Source organism: Schistocerca americana, chromosome 6 (assembly GCF_021461395.2).
Source record: "Schistocerca americana isolate TAMUIC-IGC-003095 chromosome 6, iqSchAmer2.1, whole genome shotgun sequence".
Lineage (NCBI taxonomy): Eukaryota > Metazoa > Arthropoda > Insecta > Orthoptera > Acrididae > Schistocerca > Schistocerca americana.
Genome location: NC_060124.1, coordinates 455544295 through 455560617, shown reverse-complemented (window position 1 = coordinate 455560617; position 16323 = coordinate 455544295). Strand labels below are relative to the sequence as shown.

Here is a 16323-nt window from a genome sequence, read left to right as displayed (position 1 = left end):
AACCGGAATACATTCAGCAAATAATTGAGGATGTAGGCGGTGATTGCTACTCTGAAACGAAAAGGTTGGCTAAGGGGAGGATTTAGTGGTGGGATGCATCATAAAAGACAAAAAAAGTAAAGGGCCAGTGCCACAGGGTACTAAACCAGAATTGTGATTCCATCTCGACCTGACGATATCTTTGTTTTCAACGCATTCAGTTGCCAGAAATGGCTATTTCTACGTCCCACATGCTGGAGTCTGTGCGCCATTCAAACGACGGTATGTTTGTACAAGTCTTCTGTGTGAATGGTTTCTTAAGGCAGAATTTAAAACTTCAGATTATCTTCTGCAGTGTTATCCCGCCAGGTTATCCGAGAGCACTAATGCACTGCTTCTTGGACTCGGTTAGGCGCGCCGGCCCCGGATCGAATTTGCCCAGCGGATTACCGACATGGGTCAGTGTGCCAGCCAGCCTGGATGCAGTTTTTAGGCGGTTTTCCACATCCCCGTAGGTGAATACCGGGATGGTCTCCACATCCCGCCTCAGTTACACGACTTGCAGACATTTGAAACACATTCGCACTATTTCATGGTTTACACTAGACGCGGAAAGCTGGGGTACACTGATTCCGTCCCGGGGGATATGGGGTGGCCGCAGGACAATCATATGGCCAGCCTTTTAACTTAACCATGCCAAATGCGATTGTAAGAATGCTGACCCTACGAAACCTGCGGGAGAAAGGGACAAGCGAAAGAAAGAAAGAAAGTATTATCTTCTGCAGTTTTCTATTGCCTCACCAGACTGGGTGACGAGTGAGTGGATAGAAGCCTTAGACCCGCATACCGACTTTGTGTAGGACCAGAATTTTCTCGTGTTATCAGTAAGATCTTCTGCTAAGGTGTGCCAGTGGAAGTAGTTTCATGCTTCACACATTTATCTTACGGTCGCACTAATTTATACTAACTTTAGCCTGACAACCGTGGCGCGTTTTTTTCTGAATCGAGAATGCAACACTCTCTATTTCTTTAGCATTCTTCAAATCTGATTATTAAACCACGACGATCTTCTCCATCCTTAATGTGCTTACTTGGCACATATGTATCCCTATCGCTGTATACAGTCTGTTTAAACTCTGAAAATAATTTTTGTACCTTACTCATACTGGGCCTAAGTGATGTACTTTCAATGTCGTGGTGGGGTGCTAACAACGGCTTATCTGCTTTCTCGAGTATAAACATTCTCCTAGTCTTCTAGATGGATAAATTAACTTTAACAACCGGCCTTGCTGTGATGACATCATAAACACCCCTGTCTGTACACTGACGTTCAGGCCTATATGCAGTTACAACGTCCACAATATTTCCATTGCCAATGAGACCCTCTTGTATATGGGAACGTCATCATATAATCGCACTGCTATTCGGAACAAATGCAATACATTTGAGCTGGACGTGAAACAGCAGCTCAGTACATTAACGCCAATATCCATTTCACCTGGGCATGTTTATGTTGCAGGACGAAGGAATCCTCGAGAACCTGTATCGATGAATAGCTTTTCTCTAGTAAGTCTCCGAGAAACTGTAGGCAAATATCCACAAATGTTTCGTAACGGTGTCTCAAGTCTAGTGTAGTTGTGAATTCTACACAAATGGTTGGAACCATAAGAAGAAGTGAAAAGAGGGTTCTGCGACAAATAGGACCTGGCTTTGGGATACGGACTGTGCGGGTATTTAACATAACCCCTGAGTGTCCCAATGAAGTAATCGGCCGTGTCGTGTCGCGGTATGGCAAGGTGCTTAGCATCACGAATGAAATATGAGACAGTGCCTACCGTTTCCAGGGCAACAGCGGAGTCCGTAGTGTTCGTATGGACCTCCGCCAGCACATACCGTCATATTTAAATATTGCGAGTACAAGGGCACAGGTTACCTATATAGGGCAACCACAGACATGCTCCCTCTGTCAATCTACGCGTGGAAAGCCCGCGCAGGCGCCCTGTGCAACTGCCGCGGGAACACACGGAAGGTGACAACCTTGTGCCTCTTCTCAGCGAGATAGTGGCGGGTGCTGCCCACCGAACCGCTGAGAGAACTGACGAATCGACCCCGGGTCCGTCAGGAGAGGTGAAACCGGTACCTAGTGCATCTGTTGACAGCCCTATTGAGATTGTCCCGGACCAGACGCCCGTAGTGGCAATACCGCCGGCGGCGACTAGTGCGCCTGCTGTGGCCAGTGATGTTGTCACTGTAGAACAGATGGAGGTAGTTCTTCCTACCCCACCCCCACCGGCAGATGACGCTAAGTCCCCCCGGCGTCGTCATAGGCGCAAGAAGGCGAGCCAAGAACAGCAGGCGGAGGAGGAGGGCGTCATACGTCCCCCTCCTGAGAGAAGCAGTGAGGCTGAATCTCAGGCCTCCTCAGTCACACGCTCTGTTTCTGCTGACCGCTCGGACGGTATGCGGAAAACTGGTCGGCAATTAGAGGGGCTTATTAGTTCATCACGAGATCGGGGAGCAATCGCCGCAAAACGTAAAAATGAACAGGGTAGCGATCAGCCGCTGCAGCGCACTCGCACCCTCTCACATACCGCTGCGACTGAGCCGTCTGCGCCGCCTGGTTCGGACTATTCCGCCGATGGGGAAGGACTGAACACGGCTGACGACGAAGACGACGAAATGTGTGATTGAGTGGGCTCGTTCCCACATGAGCTGCCTGGTATTTAACATCCAGGGTGATGTAGCAGGGTTACAGTATCGATATTTACACACCTGCTTACAAACGACCATGACCTTATCTGACGTTACTTTCTCTGTGTTGCTTTCTCATGCCTGCAATTGACCGTCAGCTGGGAGCCCTCTCCCTTTTAACAGTAAATATCAACTCCATCTCCAACCCAGTAAAACTACGCTCTCTGAAGGACTTTCTGCGCCTTGGTGCATTTGATGTGATTTTTCTCCAGGAGGTTTGTGCCCCCTTTCTCTCTGACCTGGTTGGTTATGAGGCACTATATAACATCGACCCTGACGCCAGGCGGGTCACTGCTTTGCTATACAGATCTGAGTTAACTCCATCCGAGGTTACAAAACCATCCAATGGTCGCATTCTTGCATGTATCATTCGAGATGTACTTTTTATTAATGTCTATGCTCCTTCAGGAGCTAATCACAGGCATGACAGAACAACACTTTTTATGTCAAATATCACCCCTTTCTTGACAGCTCGTCGTCCTATCGTATTTGGCGGAGATTTCAACTGTGTGGTAGCCGATGCTGATCAGGTCCCAACGCCTATGCGGTGTGAAGCGCTCGCTTCACTCCTTCGGGCGGCTGACCTTAATGATACGTGGCGCCACTTTCATCCCGCCTACACACAATTTACTCACATATATCCCACTGGGGCAAGCCGTATTGACCGTGTTTATGTCTCTGCTGATCTGATTCCTGCCCTCTGTGCCATCCAAGTCATTCCCGTGGCCTTTAGTGACCACTGTGCATATTCTTGCTCCTTGCATATCACGGGTCCAACCCCGGTTCCTAGGGGCACCTATTGGAAGATGAATACACTTCATCTCCCAACGCCCGAACTTCGCACTCTTGTCACGAAAACATGGCGGGATTGCATCGCTACTGCTTCGAAGTACCCTACCACTGCGGTTTGGTGGCTCCGCTGTGCGAAGCCGCGGCTGCGACGTGTTGTCCAGCAACATAGTCGCGAAGTCGCACACTGGAAGCATAGCACATTAGACTTCTATCAACAATGTCTAAATGACGCACTAACCCTACCTGCTGACAGGTATGATCAGCTACGCATGCGCCTCAACAAAATTAAAGCGACAATCCTTCGCTTCTCTCGGGAAAAGGCCGAGGGGATGGTGGTGAGGTGCCGCTCCGAATCCCTGATTGAGGGCGAGAGGCCATCCATCTATCACCTTGCCTCTGAAAGGAATCATGCAAAGAAGAACACCATTCTACGCCTTAAAACAGCCGATGGTACGTGCCTCACAGACCATCGTGAAGTCCTCAAACACCTAACAGACCGTTATACGTACCTCTTCCAGGATGTTGCGGTAGACGTCGCCGCCCAACGAGCACTTATCGGTGGGGTCCCAACTTCATTGGATCGTCGAGACCGCGACTATTTAACCGAGCCACTCACACTCGCTGACCTCACATCTGTCCTCCGTGCCTGTCCGGGACAAAAATCACCTGGCCCCGACGGTCTCCCTTATGAATTCTACCAACAATTTTGGGACCTGTTAGGAGACCGCTTCTGCAAAATGTGCGAGGAGATTTTTGCTGGTTGCGAACTACCCGCCGAATTTCTAGCTGGACGTATTGCCCTTATTCCAAAGGTCACAGGTCACTGTCGAGCTAAAGACCTGCGTCCTATCACCGTTCTTAACACTGATTATAAGTTGGTGGCACGAAGCGTGGCCTCTCGTCTTAAACAGGTAATGAATAAGGAACTTTGCCCCACTCAATCATGTGGCGTTTCGAATCGAACCATCTTCACCGCCGCTTCTATATACCGTGATGCTGTCTTACTCACCGCCGACACTCGAACCCCGGCTGCAATTCTTTCCCTAGATTTCGCCGGTGCCTTTGACAGGGTCTCCCACCCTTACCTGCTGGTCGTTATGTTGCGGATGGGTTTTGGGGAGCACTTCATAAGAATCATCCGGCACTTCTTGGATGGAGCAAATTCCACACTCGTTGTGAACGGCTGCCGATCACGACCTATTCCCATCAGACGATCAGTTCGACAAGGGTGTCCCTTGTCAATGTATTTGTTCGCTTTAGCACTGGACCCCATGCTGCGTGACATCGGACGGATGGTCGATGGTGTCGCTCTCCCAAGCGTCACCTTCCGCAGTGCGGCATACGCGGATGATGTCGGTGTGTCCATCGCAAACGCTAGGGATATCGATTCAGTTCGCCGAGTTCTCAACGTTTATGAACGAGCATCCGGTGCCATGTTAAATTCCAACAAAACGGTGCTAATCCCGCTACGACCACGATCATTGACCATCGAACGCCCATGGTACCGAGTTGTGGGGGAACAACGTATCTTGGGCCTTGAGGTGACTGCCTGTCCGCAGCGCATGTTAACACTCACGTGGAGGCGGCTTCTCACGCGCATCAGAGGACTTTGAGTGAGTCACGCTGATCGACGACTCGACCTCCATCAGCGAATCCAACTGTTTAATACTTACATCCTATCACGGGCATGGTATGTAGCACAACTCCTTACGCTATCGAAACAAACCGGCAGAGCCATCTCACAAACAGTATATTGGCTCTTGTGGCGGCATGCACTGTTCAAAGTTGATGCACAGACTTGTACACTGCCAAAGGTCGATGGTGGCCTTGGACTCATTGACTTTCCCCGCAAATGTGCGGCCCTCCTGATTCACCGTATTGCCACTTTGCGTGAAACTGACCCAGGTGGGACAACAGCGGTTCTTTCCGACCGTTATCGCCCACAATCGGCACGTGCACCAGTATGTTTGACACATATTCCGTTCCGGATGACGACAGTCAAGGACTATTACCTCAATCAAAGTTACGTCCTAACAGTGGCCACTGACAAGGTACGCACGTCGAAGCGCCTTTACCAGGCACTACGAGGCCATCCCACACCACATAAATTAGAGGACAGACGACCGTCGGTTATCTGGCACCAAGCTTGGGCTAATATCAACAACCCAGCCCTTCCCACGGAAGTTTCAGCGCTATGGTATCGTGTCGTAAACAATTTAATACCCACTAATCATCGCCTGGCGGCCATCCGCCTACGGCCCTCGGCTGCTTGCGGCCGATGTGGTGACGTAGACACCAGAGAGCATCGTCTCTCATGCCCTCACGTGACAGAAGTGTGGGACCTTGCACGTGTGCTATTAGCGCTGATCGGTGGGACGACACCAGACAATGTGTCAATCGACTGGTTCCTTACCCCTGACATTCAGACCAACCCCCGACCACGACGTAACGCAATGGTGTGGCTCTTGGGCCACACCATTTTCACGATCTATGACCTTTCCCTCACCGATGCTGTCTCTTTCATGGACTACCTGTGGAGCCAGCATCGCCTGGCGGAATTTGACCGGAAATATACTACTACCTTTGCAAGATTTCTGAAAGTTGCAATGGTTCATGGTTATCAAAAGGTGTTCCGGGTTGACTAAGGCACCTCGTCCAGGAATTGCCTGAGTTTACCCATGGATCTATGTCACTCGGTTATTAAAAAAAAAAAAAAAAAAAAAAAAAAAACACAGTAATACTTAACCACATCGGAGCCTGTCAGAGGTAATGTCAGCTTTCCACTATGGATATTCTGCAAGAGAGTGTGGTATGGCTGGGGATATGATATGGTAGAAGACCTCACATACGCAGACAAAAACACAAACACACACAGAGAAACAAACACAAACTTCAGACTGTCTTATTGCTCACTGTCTGTTTACTTTATTCTTTGATATTGCTGTCCTGTTAGGCTTATTTCTGCTAATTCTCTGATGGCAGTTCGACAAATACTGTCTTATCGTAAGTCAATCTAAGTGCAAATTCATCCATCGTCAATCACCTCCGATATCTGTCAATACCGTCATTCTACACACCATAGAGGTGAATTACACTATTTGCCGAACAGTACCTACTGTATGCCTGCTGTTGGGTGGGGTAGGGTAAGGAGAAACTTTTTGTCCTGGAAGTCGAACAGATAAAGAAGGAAGGGGCACGGAAGGCAGTGCAGCATAAACTGCACAAAGCGACAGGCCTTTCTATAAAATGAAGCAGCTGCTTACTTCCGACATTGTAAACCTTGAGATCAGAATAGGTTCATGAAAAGTTATATTTCTAGTACAGTTACGCATGGAAGCGAAACACTGAGAATGAGGAAATAAAAGCATTAGAAACCTTTGAAATGTGATGCTACAGTATACTGTTGCAAATCAGGAGGATTGGTCGTGTCAGGAATAAAGACATCCTGCAATGAGTCAAACGAGAAACAATACTTAATCAATGAAAAATAATAGAACAAATGGAATGATGAGCACAAGATATTAAGTCACATAGTGCTTAGCGCCCTGTGAACCATTTCGATACTGTGGCACTGCTGCTTCGCGGTCGTGTTGTCTTGGTTGCAGAAGAAAGGATTGATGATTTCACTGTTTCAGTCCCCTCCGTGCTTCCTTTAGCTTGCGTGCTAGATCCCTTATGTGTTCATTGCTGATTCTGGAAGCTGACCGTGCAATGTCCAAGGGTGAAAGCATTCTTCTTCCGTAGACGATCTCATTAGGCCAGTTAAGCTGTGCATTTTGGCATTGTAACAACTTACCAAGCACGGTAAACAGACATCCAAATTGTCGTGTTTGCTGCTCACATATTGGCTAACCATTTTAATTGTTGTTCTGTGGACTCGCTTGACTCTTCCATTTCCTTCAGGGTGAGTTGGTGCAGTCCTCAACTGAGTTATTTGCAAGAGCTTACAGGTCTGTTTAAGTAATTCACTCATAAAATTCGTACCTTGATCACTAATTATATAAAATGGTGATCCAAACTTAAGAATTCATTCCTTTACAAAAACTTTAGCTATAGTCTCAGCGCTCTGATCAGATATTGGTGTCATTAGAAGGTATTTAGAGAAATGATCTTAGATTGTCAATACATATTTGTTTCCATCTTTAGTCTTAGGGAACCGTCCTACGACATCTAGTCCTACTCGTTCAAATGGTTCACTTGTCTCTGGCAGTTCTTGCAATGGTGCTCTACTTTTTCCTACATTATTCCGTCTCTTACAGGAATCACATTGTGTAACATACTCGAAAATGTCAACTTTGTGGCTCGGCCACCAAAACATTTGAGCTATTTTAATGTTTGTTGCTTTTTTACTGCAATATCCTGATAATAAAGAATCATTTTGTTCTCGCATGATTTGCTCTTTCATGCTTTCTGGAATAACTAGGCGGTTTCCTTTACTAGTGATTTTGTACAATAATCCATCTATTTTCACAAAACGTTGATAATTTTTTCCATAATTTGCATTTAGGATCTTCTTCTTCAGCTGCCTTCAACTCTTCTTCTCAACTTATTGTAACACAAACACTGACCTTGCGACTCACTGCATCAATATTCACATGTTGTTTACTACATCGGTGAATAACCTTAAGTTGGTACTCAGTCTTAATGTCCATCTTGTTAATCTGAAACTTGGATCCTTTAAGCTCAATAACCATTTAAGTGGGGCATGATCTGTAACAACTGTAAATTCTCTTCCTGTTAAGAAACATCTGCTACGTTTGTACCAAAAACCAAAGCACAAAGCTACTTCTCTGTAGTAGTAAAATTACATTCTGCTTAGTTTAATTGTCTGGAAGCAAATGAGACTGGATGCTCATGACCATCAATTTCTTGACACAAGATTGCACCTATGAAAAAAATTGGATGCATCTGTTGAAAGAATAAAAGGTTTACTGAAATCCTTATAGGTTAACACTGGGGCTGTGGTTAGAGCAGTTTTAAGTTCTTCCATTGCTGTTTTGCATTCTGTTGACCAATTAAATGTGGCTCCCTTCTTCAGTAGCTGTGTTATTGTATGTGCTATATTTGCATAACCGGCTACAATCGTTTGTAGAAATTTGACAATCCCAAGAATGATTGTAGTTCTTTCCAATTCTGTGGTTCAGGAAAACTCTTTACTTCTTCAATTAATTTTGGATCAGCTCGAACACTTTGACTGGTTATAACATGACCAAGATAGATAACTTTACTTTGAGCAAAATCACATTTATCTTTTGATAAAGACAGGTTTGCGCTTCATATACGCTTAAAAACAGCTTGTAGTCTCTCAGTATGCTGCTTCATGTTTTCACCAAAAATTATTACATCTTCATGTTTTACTAAAAATTATTACATCATCAAGGTAAACAAGTGCTTGTGTTTGGGTGAGCCCTCGTAAAACTGAATCCATCAGGAGTTGAAATGTAGCTGGAACATTACGAAGTCCAAATGGCCTATTAAGAGACTTGTATATTCCTGTTGCTGTTACAAATGAGGTTTTTGCTTGATCATCTGGAAGCACTGTTAACTAATGATAACCGCTTGTAAATCACATACTGAAAGAGTTCGACATCTGCCTAAGTAATCCAAGGTTTCCACTAAATTTGATAAGGAGTAAACGTCGTGTGTGGTCACAGCATTCAATGAGTGGTAATCAACACAAAAACGGAACTGTGGTTCTCCAGAAGTTGATTTTTTTCTTGCAAAATGGTTCAAATGGCTATGAGCACTATGCGACTTAATTTCTGAGGTCATCAGTCGCCTAGAACTTAGAACTAATTAAACCTAACTAACCTAAGGACATCACACACATCCATGCCCGAGGCATGATTCGAATCTGTAACTGTAGCGGTCGCCCGGCTCCAGACTGCAGCGCCTAGAACCACACTTCTTCGCAATTACAACAGGCGAACACCGCGGTGGGTCTCAAGGATCTCTCGGTTGTATAATTCCGGCTTGTAATTGTCATTTAACCAAGTCTTCTACCAACTCTCTATTACTAAACGGTATTCAGTAAGGTTTCTGTGTGCTTGGGGCTGCATTCCTTGTATGAGTACGATGCTGAACTGAATGAGTGACAGGCAAATTTACACTTGCTAGGAATAAATCTGCAAACTCCATTAAAACAGGGGCTAAAATCTTCTGTTCATCAGCTGTCAAATGTTTTATCTTCTTCTGAATCTTGCGCTTCAGATCATTTTTAACTTCGTCTCCTCATTGTAATTTTGCAGTACTGTTACAAAAATCTGTTTTTATAACTGGAGCAATTGTTACCTCATCTGGAATCTGTATTACGTCACTTTTACTTACGTTCGACACTTCAGCAACTTTCTTTCCTCGTGGCAAAACAACATCCTCATTACTCATATTCGTTATTGTAACTGGGAATTTTGTGACATTCTGTTTCATCGTTGTAGGGACAGCTACACTTCTAGCAACATAACAATGCATTGTATCCAGTAACTCACTTTTCTCGGATCACTCATTATTAACAAAGTTTCTACCTTGCATTGGGGTGGCTCAACGTAGATTGCCTTTCCTGCTCCCTTGGGAACTTGCTGAGGCTGATCAATGTGAACACTGACTCGGATGGTTTGAACTGATGCATCGTTTGGGCGGTCCATTCCCTCGACGTTAGTATTGCTGATCCTTTGAGTACGATCTGAAGAACGATTTCCTAGGTTGTAGTTGCTATGGCCTAGTCTGATCTTTCTCTCTGCGACAAATACCTCTGCCTCGTTAGCGGACAAGAAATCAAATCCAAGTACACCATCATAACGCCTCTTCGTTAATTGAAACCATGAGCACCCTGCTGTTTATTTATCTTTATTTTTATATTCACCTTCACCTTGGCCTTGGCGAAGAATTAGTTCTACATCAACTTCTCCATAGTTACGTAGCTTTTCTCCATTTAACCCTTGCACTTTTAATAGCGGCGGTTTCGATTTACCCCATTTATCTATGCCACACCACATTAATGAGGTCTGTGCTCCTGTATCAATAAGTAGTTTGATGTTTCTCCCACGATATACACTACCTATCACGAAGTCATTTTCGATTTGATTTTCACTGGAACTAACAGGAATCACTATCTCTGGCAAGGGGCGGACGGAGTGGTGGCCCATACATCCCCATACTTCTTTTAAAGATCTGGCTGATTGTCTGTTGTTCGCATTACCTTTCTTCTTGTTGCGACAATCTCTCGAAACGTGACGCTGCATCCCGCAATGATAGCAGATTCGATTCACTTTACAATCCTCACGCTTGTGACCCAGCTTATTGAATCTGTAGCATTCTCCTGTTGTGTTGAAAACTCTGCGTTCTAGTTTATGCATCTCATTCGGTCGTCTTAGTGCTTCAACGAAATCAACAGCTGATTGCATTGCTTCCTGAAACATTTTACATAGCCCCAATCGAACAGCTTTGGTTACTTCCTCTCCGTGCAACCCATCAATGAATGTGTCCAAGGCTCTCTGGTAGGCTTCAAACAATTGAATGACATTTTCATTTTCATCTTCTACTAACTCGAACGTATGAGCGTTGATGAATCGAATTCTGTCGGCAAACTCTTCGATAGATTCATCTTGCCGCATTCGCAAACTGTGAAGTTGCTCTCTGTAAAATCTGATCGCCTTTTTAAATTTAAATCTCTGAACAACAATCGTTCTAAACTAATTGTAATCTTCTGTTTTCACGCACTTAGGCTCCGCGCTACTGAATTCTTGTGCTGCTCCCTGAATTCTTAATTTGGCAACCACTAGCTTATCGAAATCTGTCCAGGATCCTAACAGGGCGGCACGTTCAAGTTTACGAAAAACACCTTCGCATGATCTTCGGGTTTTCCGCTAAACACTGGTCCTGATGGAAATAGTGAAAATTTCTTTATTATAGTTGTACCTGTCTGCATGAACTGTCATTTACCCAATCTTTCGGAATGCTATGCTCGCTTCTTTCTTCTTTTAACTGTCGAATCTATTCTTGTAGTTCATTAATGACAGTATATAGATCGAGATCGACAATGTCACTCTGACTGGATTGCGACATTTCGTCTGATTTAACGCCAATGAATCACTCAAATGTTAAGTAAAAACCCATCACTGCCTTTCGTATTTTAGGCAAACTGGAGTAGACCAACCTGAATTCCAGCGTTGAATGACCCTGTGTAGTACGAAAACGTTAATTTTGCTGCTGCTGCTGTTGCTGCTAGAAGTTCACATTGTCCTGATCCTCTTCCAGACTGTTGATTTTCCATAATAATTCACATGCTGACACCATTTCTATAAGGGGGTTGTTTGTGTTGTTGCCCCTGATGATAATTAGAGGAAATACTTGTTAGGATTTGTAAGCAGTGGGTCCTTGAGGCAGAGCAATACACGAACACCAAGAAAGAACATTAAACAGTTTTATTAACAAAGGCATATTATAAAACACGCACGCTATGCATACCCATCATCACTGTATCTGACTTCCTTATTACGGTCGTATTGAAAGGCTCCATGGTGAGCTATGTAAAGAGACATATTCGTATCCAAGGCCACACTAGGTAATACGGCATACTGCAGATGGCAGCCCATGGCTTACTACCTGCATCACACTATGGCCAGGCGCACGTGTACTGACCAAACAATTTGTCAGCATTCCAGACAGGTTGGCTGGCGAGCGCGTGTTACTTACCTTAGAGCTGCTTGCAAACTCTAGATCCTTACAGTGCCCTGTTGAAACCACTGACATATCTAAAATTTGAGCTAAAATTAATGTATCTATTAGTGCATGTTTGTTCGAAAGGCAAATATCTTCTGAAGGTATATATTATGATATACACCTACTGAAAGCAACAAAATATAAAAAAAACAAAAATTAACTTGTTACATTTTAAAAAGAATAATAATTCACACTACTGTTAAAAATTAATTTTGCTCATTTACAGTCAAATTAATAAAAAATTAAACAATAATAATAAGAAAAATTCGATGGTCACACAAAACATCGTTTAATTAATAAACTAGTAATAGTAGAACTATCTGGGAAAGAAAAATACATGGAACTAAGAAATCATAAATTTACGAAAAATGTTTGTGTGTCATTTACATAGACAATACTTTTACAATAAAACAGTTTTACTATTAAATATCAACAACATGAACCAAGTGCTTTTTTCTTATTATATTAAGTATATAAATGGATATTACAAAAATCCACTTCTTATAGAGGACAAAATTACCATAAAAATTTAAAGAATTTGTTAAAATGAACTTTAAGAAGTAGGGGACACTTTTTCTTAAATACAAGAAATGTAGCCATTAGCATCTGAAGAAGAATTAAAAGATCATTATTTTATAAAATATTGTAAAAATGTACAATATCATGATCAGTAGACTCCAAATTTTATAAAGCCTTTATGTAATTATTTTAATTTACAATTAAAACATCCTTGTTCTGTACAGATTTATTTTCAGAATTTATCAGAATATGATTCTCATTTCTTTGTAAGCAAACACAGATATGATGCAAAAGAAACAGATTTAATATGGGATAGTTTAAACATATACATTAGTTTTGATAAAGAAACAGAAAATTTAAAGATGAGTTTAATTAATACATTAAATTTATAGCTATAAGCATTGACAAAATTTTCTTCCAATTTATGAAACGATCAAATGAAAAATATTAATGAATTTCATTCAGAAGAAATAAAAAACTTAGTAACTAAATAAGGAATTTATCTGATCGATTATATGGATAGTTGGGATAAACTTGAAGAAATGAAACTTCCAGCAAAAGAAGAAATTTGCAGTAAAATGAAGGTAGTGGAATTACTCAAGATAATTATAATTATCCTAAATTAATTTGGCAAAAATTGAAATAAAAACTTAGGACAATATCATGCTTTTTATTTACAGACTGATGTTTTATTATTTGCTTATGTTTTTGAAAATTTTAGACCATTATGTATAAAAACCTGTGGTTCAGGTCCGCTTTGGTATTACATGGCACCTGGTTTGTATTGGGATGCAATATTAAACACCTTTTGAATTTATATATAATTATAATATGATTTTACTGGTTGGAATAGAATTTAGAGGTCTTATACACCAGTGTTGTAAAAAGTATGTCAGAGCAAATAATAAATACATAATAAATTTGGATCCAGAAAACAAGCTAATTACTTGTCATATATAGCAGAAAATAATTTATGCAGTAATTTTGTAAATCAATATTTACCATATAGTGGATTTGAATGGGATGAACCAAAAAATTTCGATTCTAAAAAACTAAGTGAAATTTCAGATACTTCTAAAATAGGTTATATTTTCCAAGCCAATTTAGAATATCTGAAAGAATTAGAAGGCTCACATAAAGATTTATGATTGACCTCCAAAAATAAAGTTGTTGTAGGAAGTAAAGGAAAAGCTATAACTACTTTAGATGATTAATAGAATTATGAGTATCTTAAAGAGTATCTGTCTCTAGAAATGAAAATTACAAACACACATAATTGTTTTAAGTTTAAACAGTCTGATTGCTTAAGAAACCATATAGACTGTAATATGGAAATGTAAATCAAAGCGAAAAATGATTTTGAAAAAGATTACTACAAACTGATGAATAATGTGGTAATAAGAAAAATAATGAAAAATATATATATACTGAACTCAAAAAATATATATATATAGTGTCAGACCCAGAAAATAGCTAAACCTAATTTTAATGAAATTTTTGTTGCTATTCATACGAATATCACCAAAATTATGTTTAATAATCGGTTTATATTGTTATGCCTACGATCGGTTTATCGAAAGAAATCATGTATGATTTCCACTAAAATGTTATGAAACGAAAACAATGAACTTCATTATCAAGAAACTGACAGATGTTGCTATAATATAAGAACTGTAAATTTGAATGATACAAGTGATTATCCTGAAACTATTTATATGATACCTGTAGTAAATAAAAAACAATTAGAAAAAATGAAAGATACATGTAAAGAGAAATTATGCAAGAATTTGAGGATTAAGAGCGAAAATATGTGCTTGTAAATTTGATGATAGATTGAGGAAAAATCTATAGCTGTCGACAATTAAGTCATAATAAACAACATACAGTTTCAGGACTAAAAGGACAGTCTTTTGATCAATACTGCAAAGTATAGAACAACAAGCATCTTTTGAGTGAAAAACACATATACGGTAGAAGTCAATAACAAAGCACTTCAACAATAGATCTATCTTGGAAATAAAATAGAAACAGATTTAATATATTTATGTTTTCAATTTAAAATCATTGGATTTAATATATTTATAATTTCTATAAAATTCGTATATAATAGATGTATGTTTTCCATTAAAAATAAAGCAGTAATCATTCTTTAGTTCTCAAAACATCGTAATATTTTTATAAACTCATTAATTAAATAAAATTTTCAAAATATATTTGGTCATAACTGTTGATGTAAAATGTGTATGCAATAATTAAAATTTCCATAGATTAAATATACAACACTTTCATGTTTTCTATAAAATATATTTCCAGTTAAAATTTTGTAACTCTTCCAAAAATGTTAAAAGACCCATTCACATAAAATTTAATTTTTTTATTTTTGTTATATTGATACATACATTTTCCACTTTTATTTTAATGACTACTTCTACATCCTGGATTCCTACAAAAACGATTTTGAACTTCCATTTCTTGAAAATCAGGAAACTGGTTGAGTTAAGATCAGCCAAATAATAATTCTTTTTCTTTCCATAGATAATAATGTTTTCGACATGTTTGGTTTTAAATGCGTTTTGTAATAACATTCAGAAATTTCTTTTTCCACAGATAGAAATCGGGTTTTTATTTATTTTCACGATATTCATTCAAACATGCTGTACACATAGTTCTATAACCACCCTTTGTATATTTCTTCGAATTAAAACTACTAAGTGATTTCTCAAACCCACAATCTATACAAATATTAGATCAGAAAACTTCCATTTAGAATGAAAAAATTTATTAGAAAAATTTAAATTTAAAAATTGTCTGAGATATAATTCATTACCATCATTAGTTAATTTTTCCTTTGTTTAATTACTGCCAAGATTTAAATTATTTCTGTGAAAAATGCATACTATTACTTAGTACAGCTTTCAACCTGTGTTGTAAATTGATGGAATTTGTATCATCTCTATAAAGTAAAGTATAAGAATTAAGATCTACATTTCTAATACAACTGTATTTGTTTCTTTTTGAATATTTTTGTCTTGTGTTCAAAGCACATAACATTTTTTAATAAAATTGTCAAAAAAATTTTAAAAAACAAAGTTTTGGTCTTAATTTTGTATCACATAAAATTTAAATTCCCTGTTAATATATTAACAGAACTAACTAAACTGTCAATGTTCTTGATACGAATTCTATTGTAAATAATTTATTTCAATAACTTATTTCTCTATAATTTCCGAGTAATCGTAAACTTCTTTAGTAACCCATTTTTAAATTTTGTAGCCTCTTTTTAGATAATCAAATTAAGGTAAGTAAACCAGACTCATTAATGACAATACCATTTTTTTCTTTATGTGTGAAGTGTCTGGGAGATTCCTTGATATTTTGATACATAATTTTTATCGAATCATCAAAGTTTTTCCACTCACTTGTTTCCTATCTTTATGTTTTAAAATTTTATCTATATAGTTAGTTTTCAATGATGATTATTTTCTTCATGAAAAAAATTAATCATTTGTTTGTTATTATATTTAAGTCTATTCTGTTCTACATATAAAATTAGTTCCACTTATT

At 39.9% G+C, this 16323-nt stretch overlaps 1 protein-coding gene across 1 annotated transcript in view; it reads left to right on the top strand.

Moving 5' to 3' along the window:
- Positions 1-2238: 2238 nt before the first annotated feature.
- Positions 2239-16323, top strand: part of LOC124620205 (aminoacylase-1-like) — a 121318-nt gene continuing 107233 nt past the window's right edge. The window contains exon 1 of the mRNA XM_047146872.1: positions 2239-2437. Coding sequence (XP_047002828.1) covers positions 2239-2437 — 199 coding nt within the window. The remainder of the gene's footprint in view (positions 2438-16323) is intronic.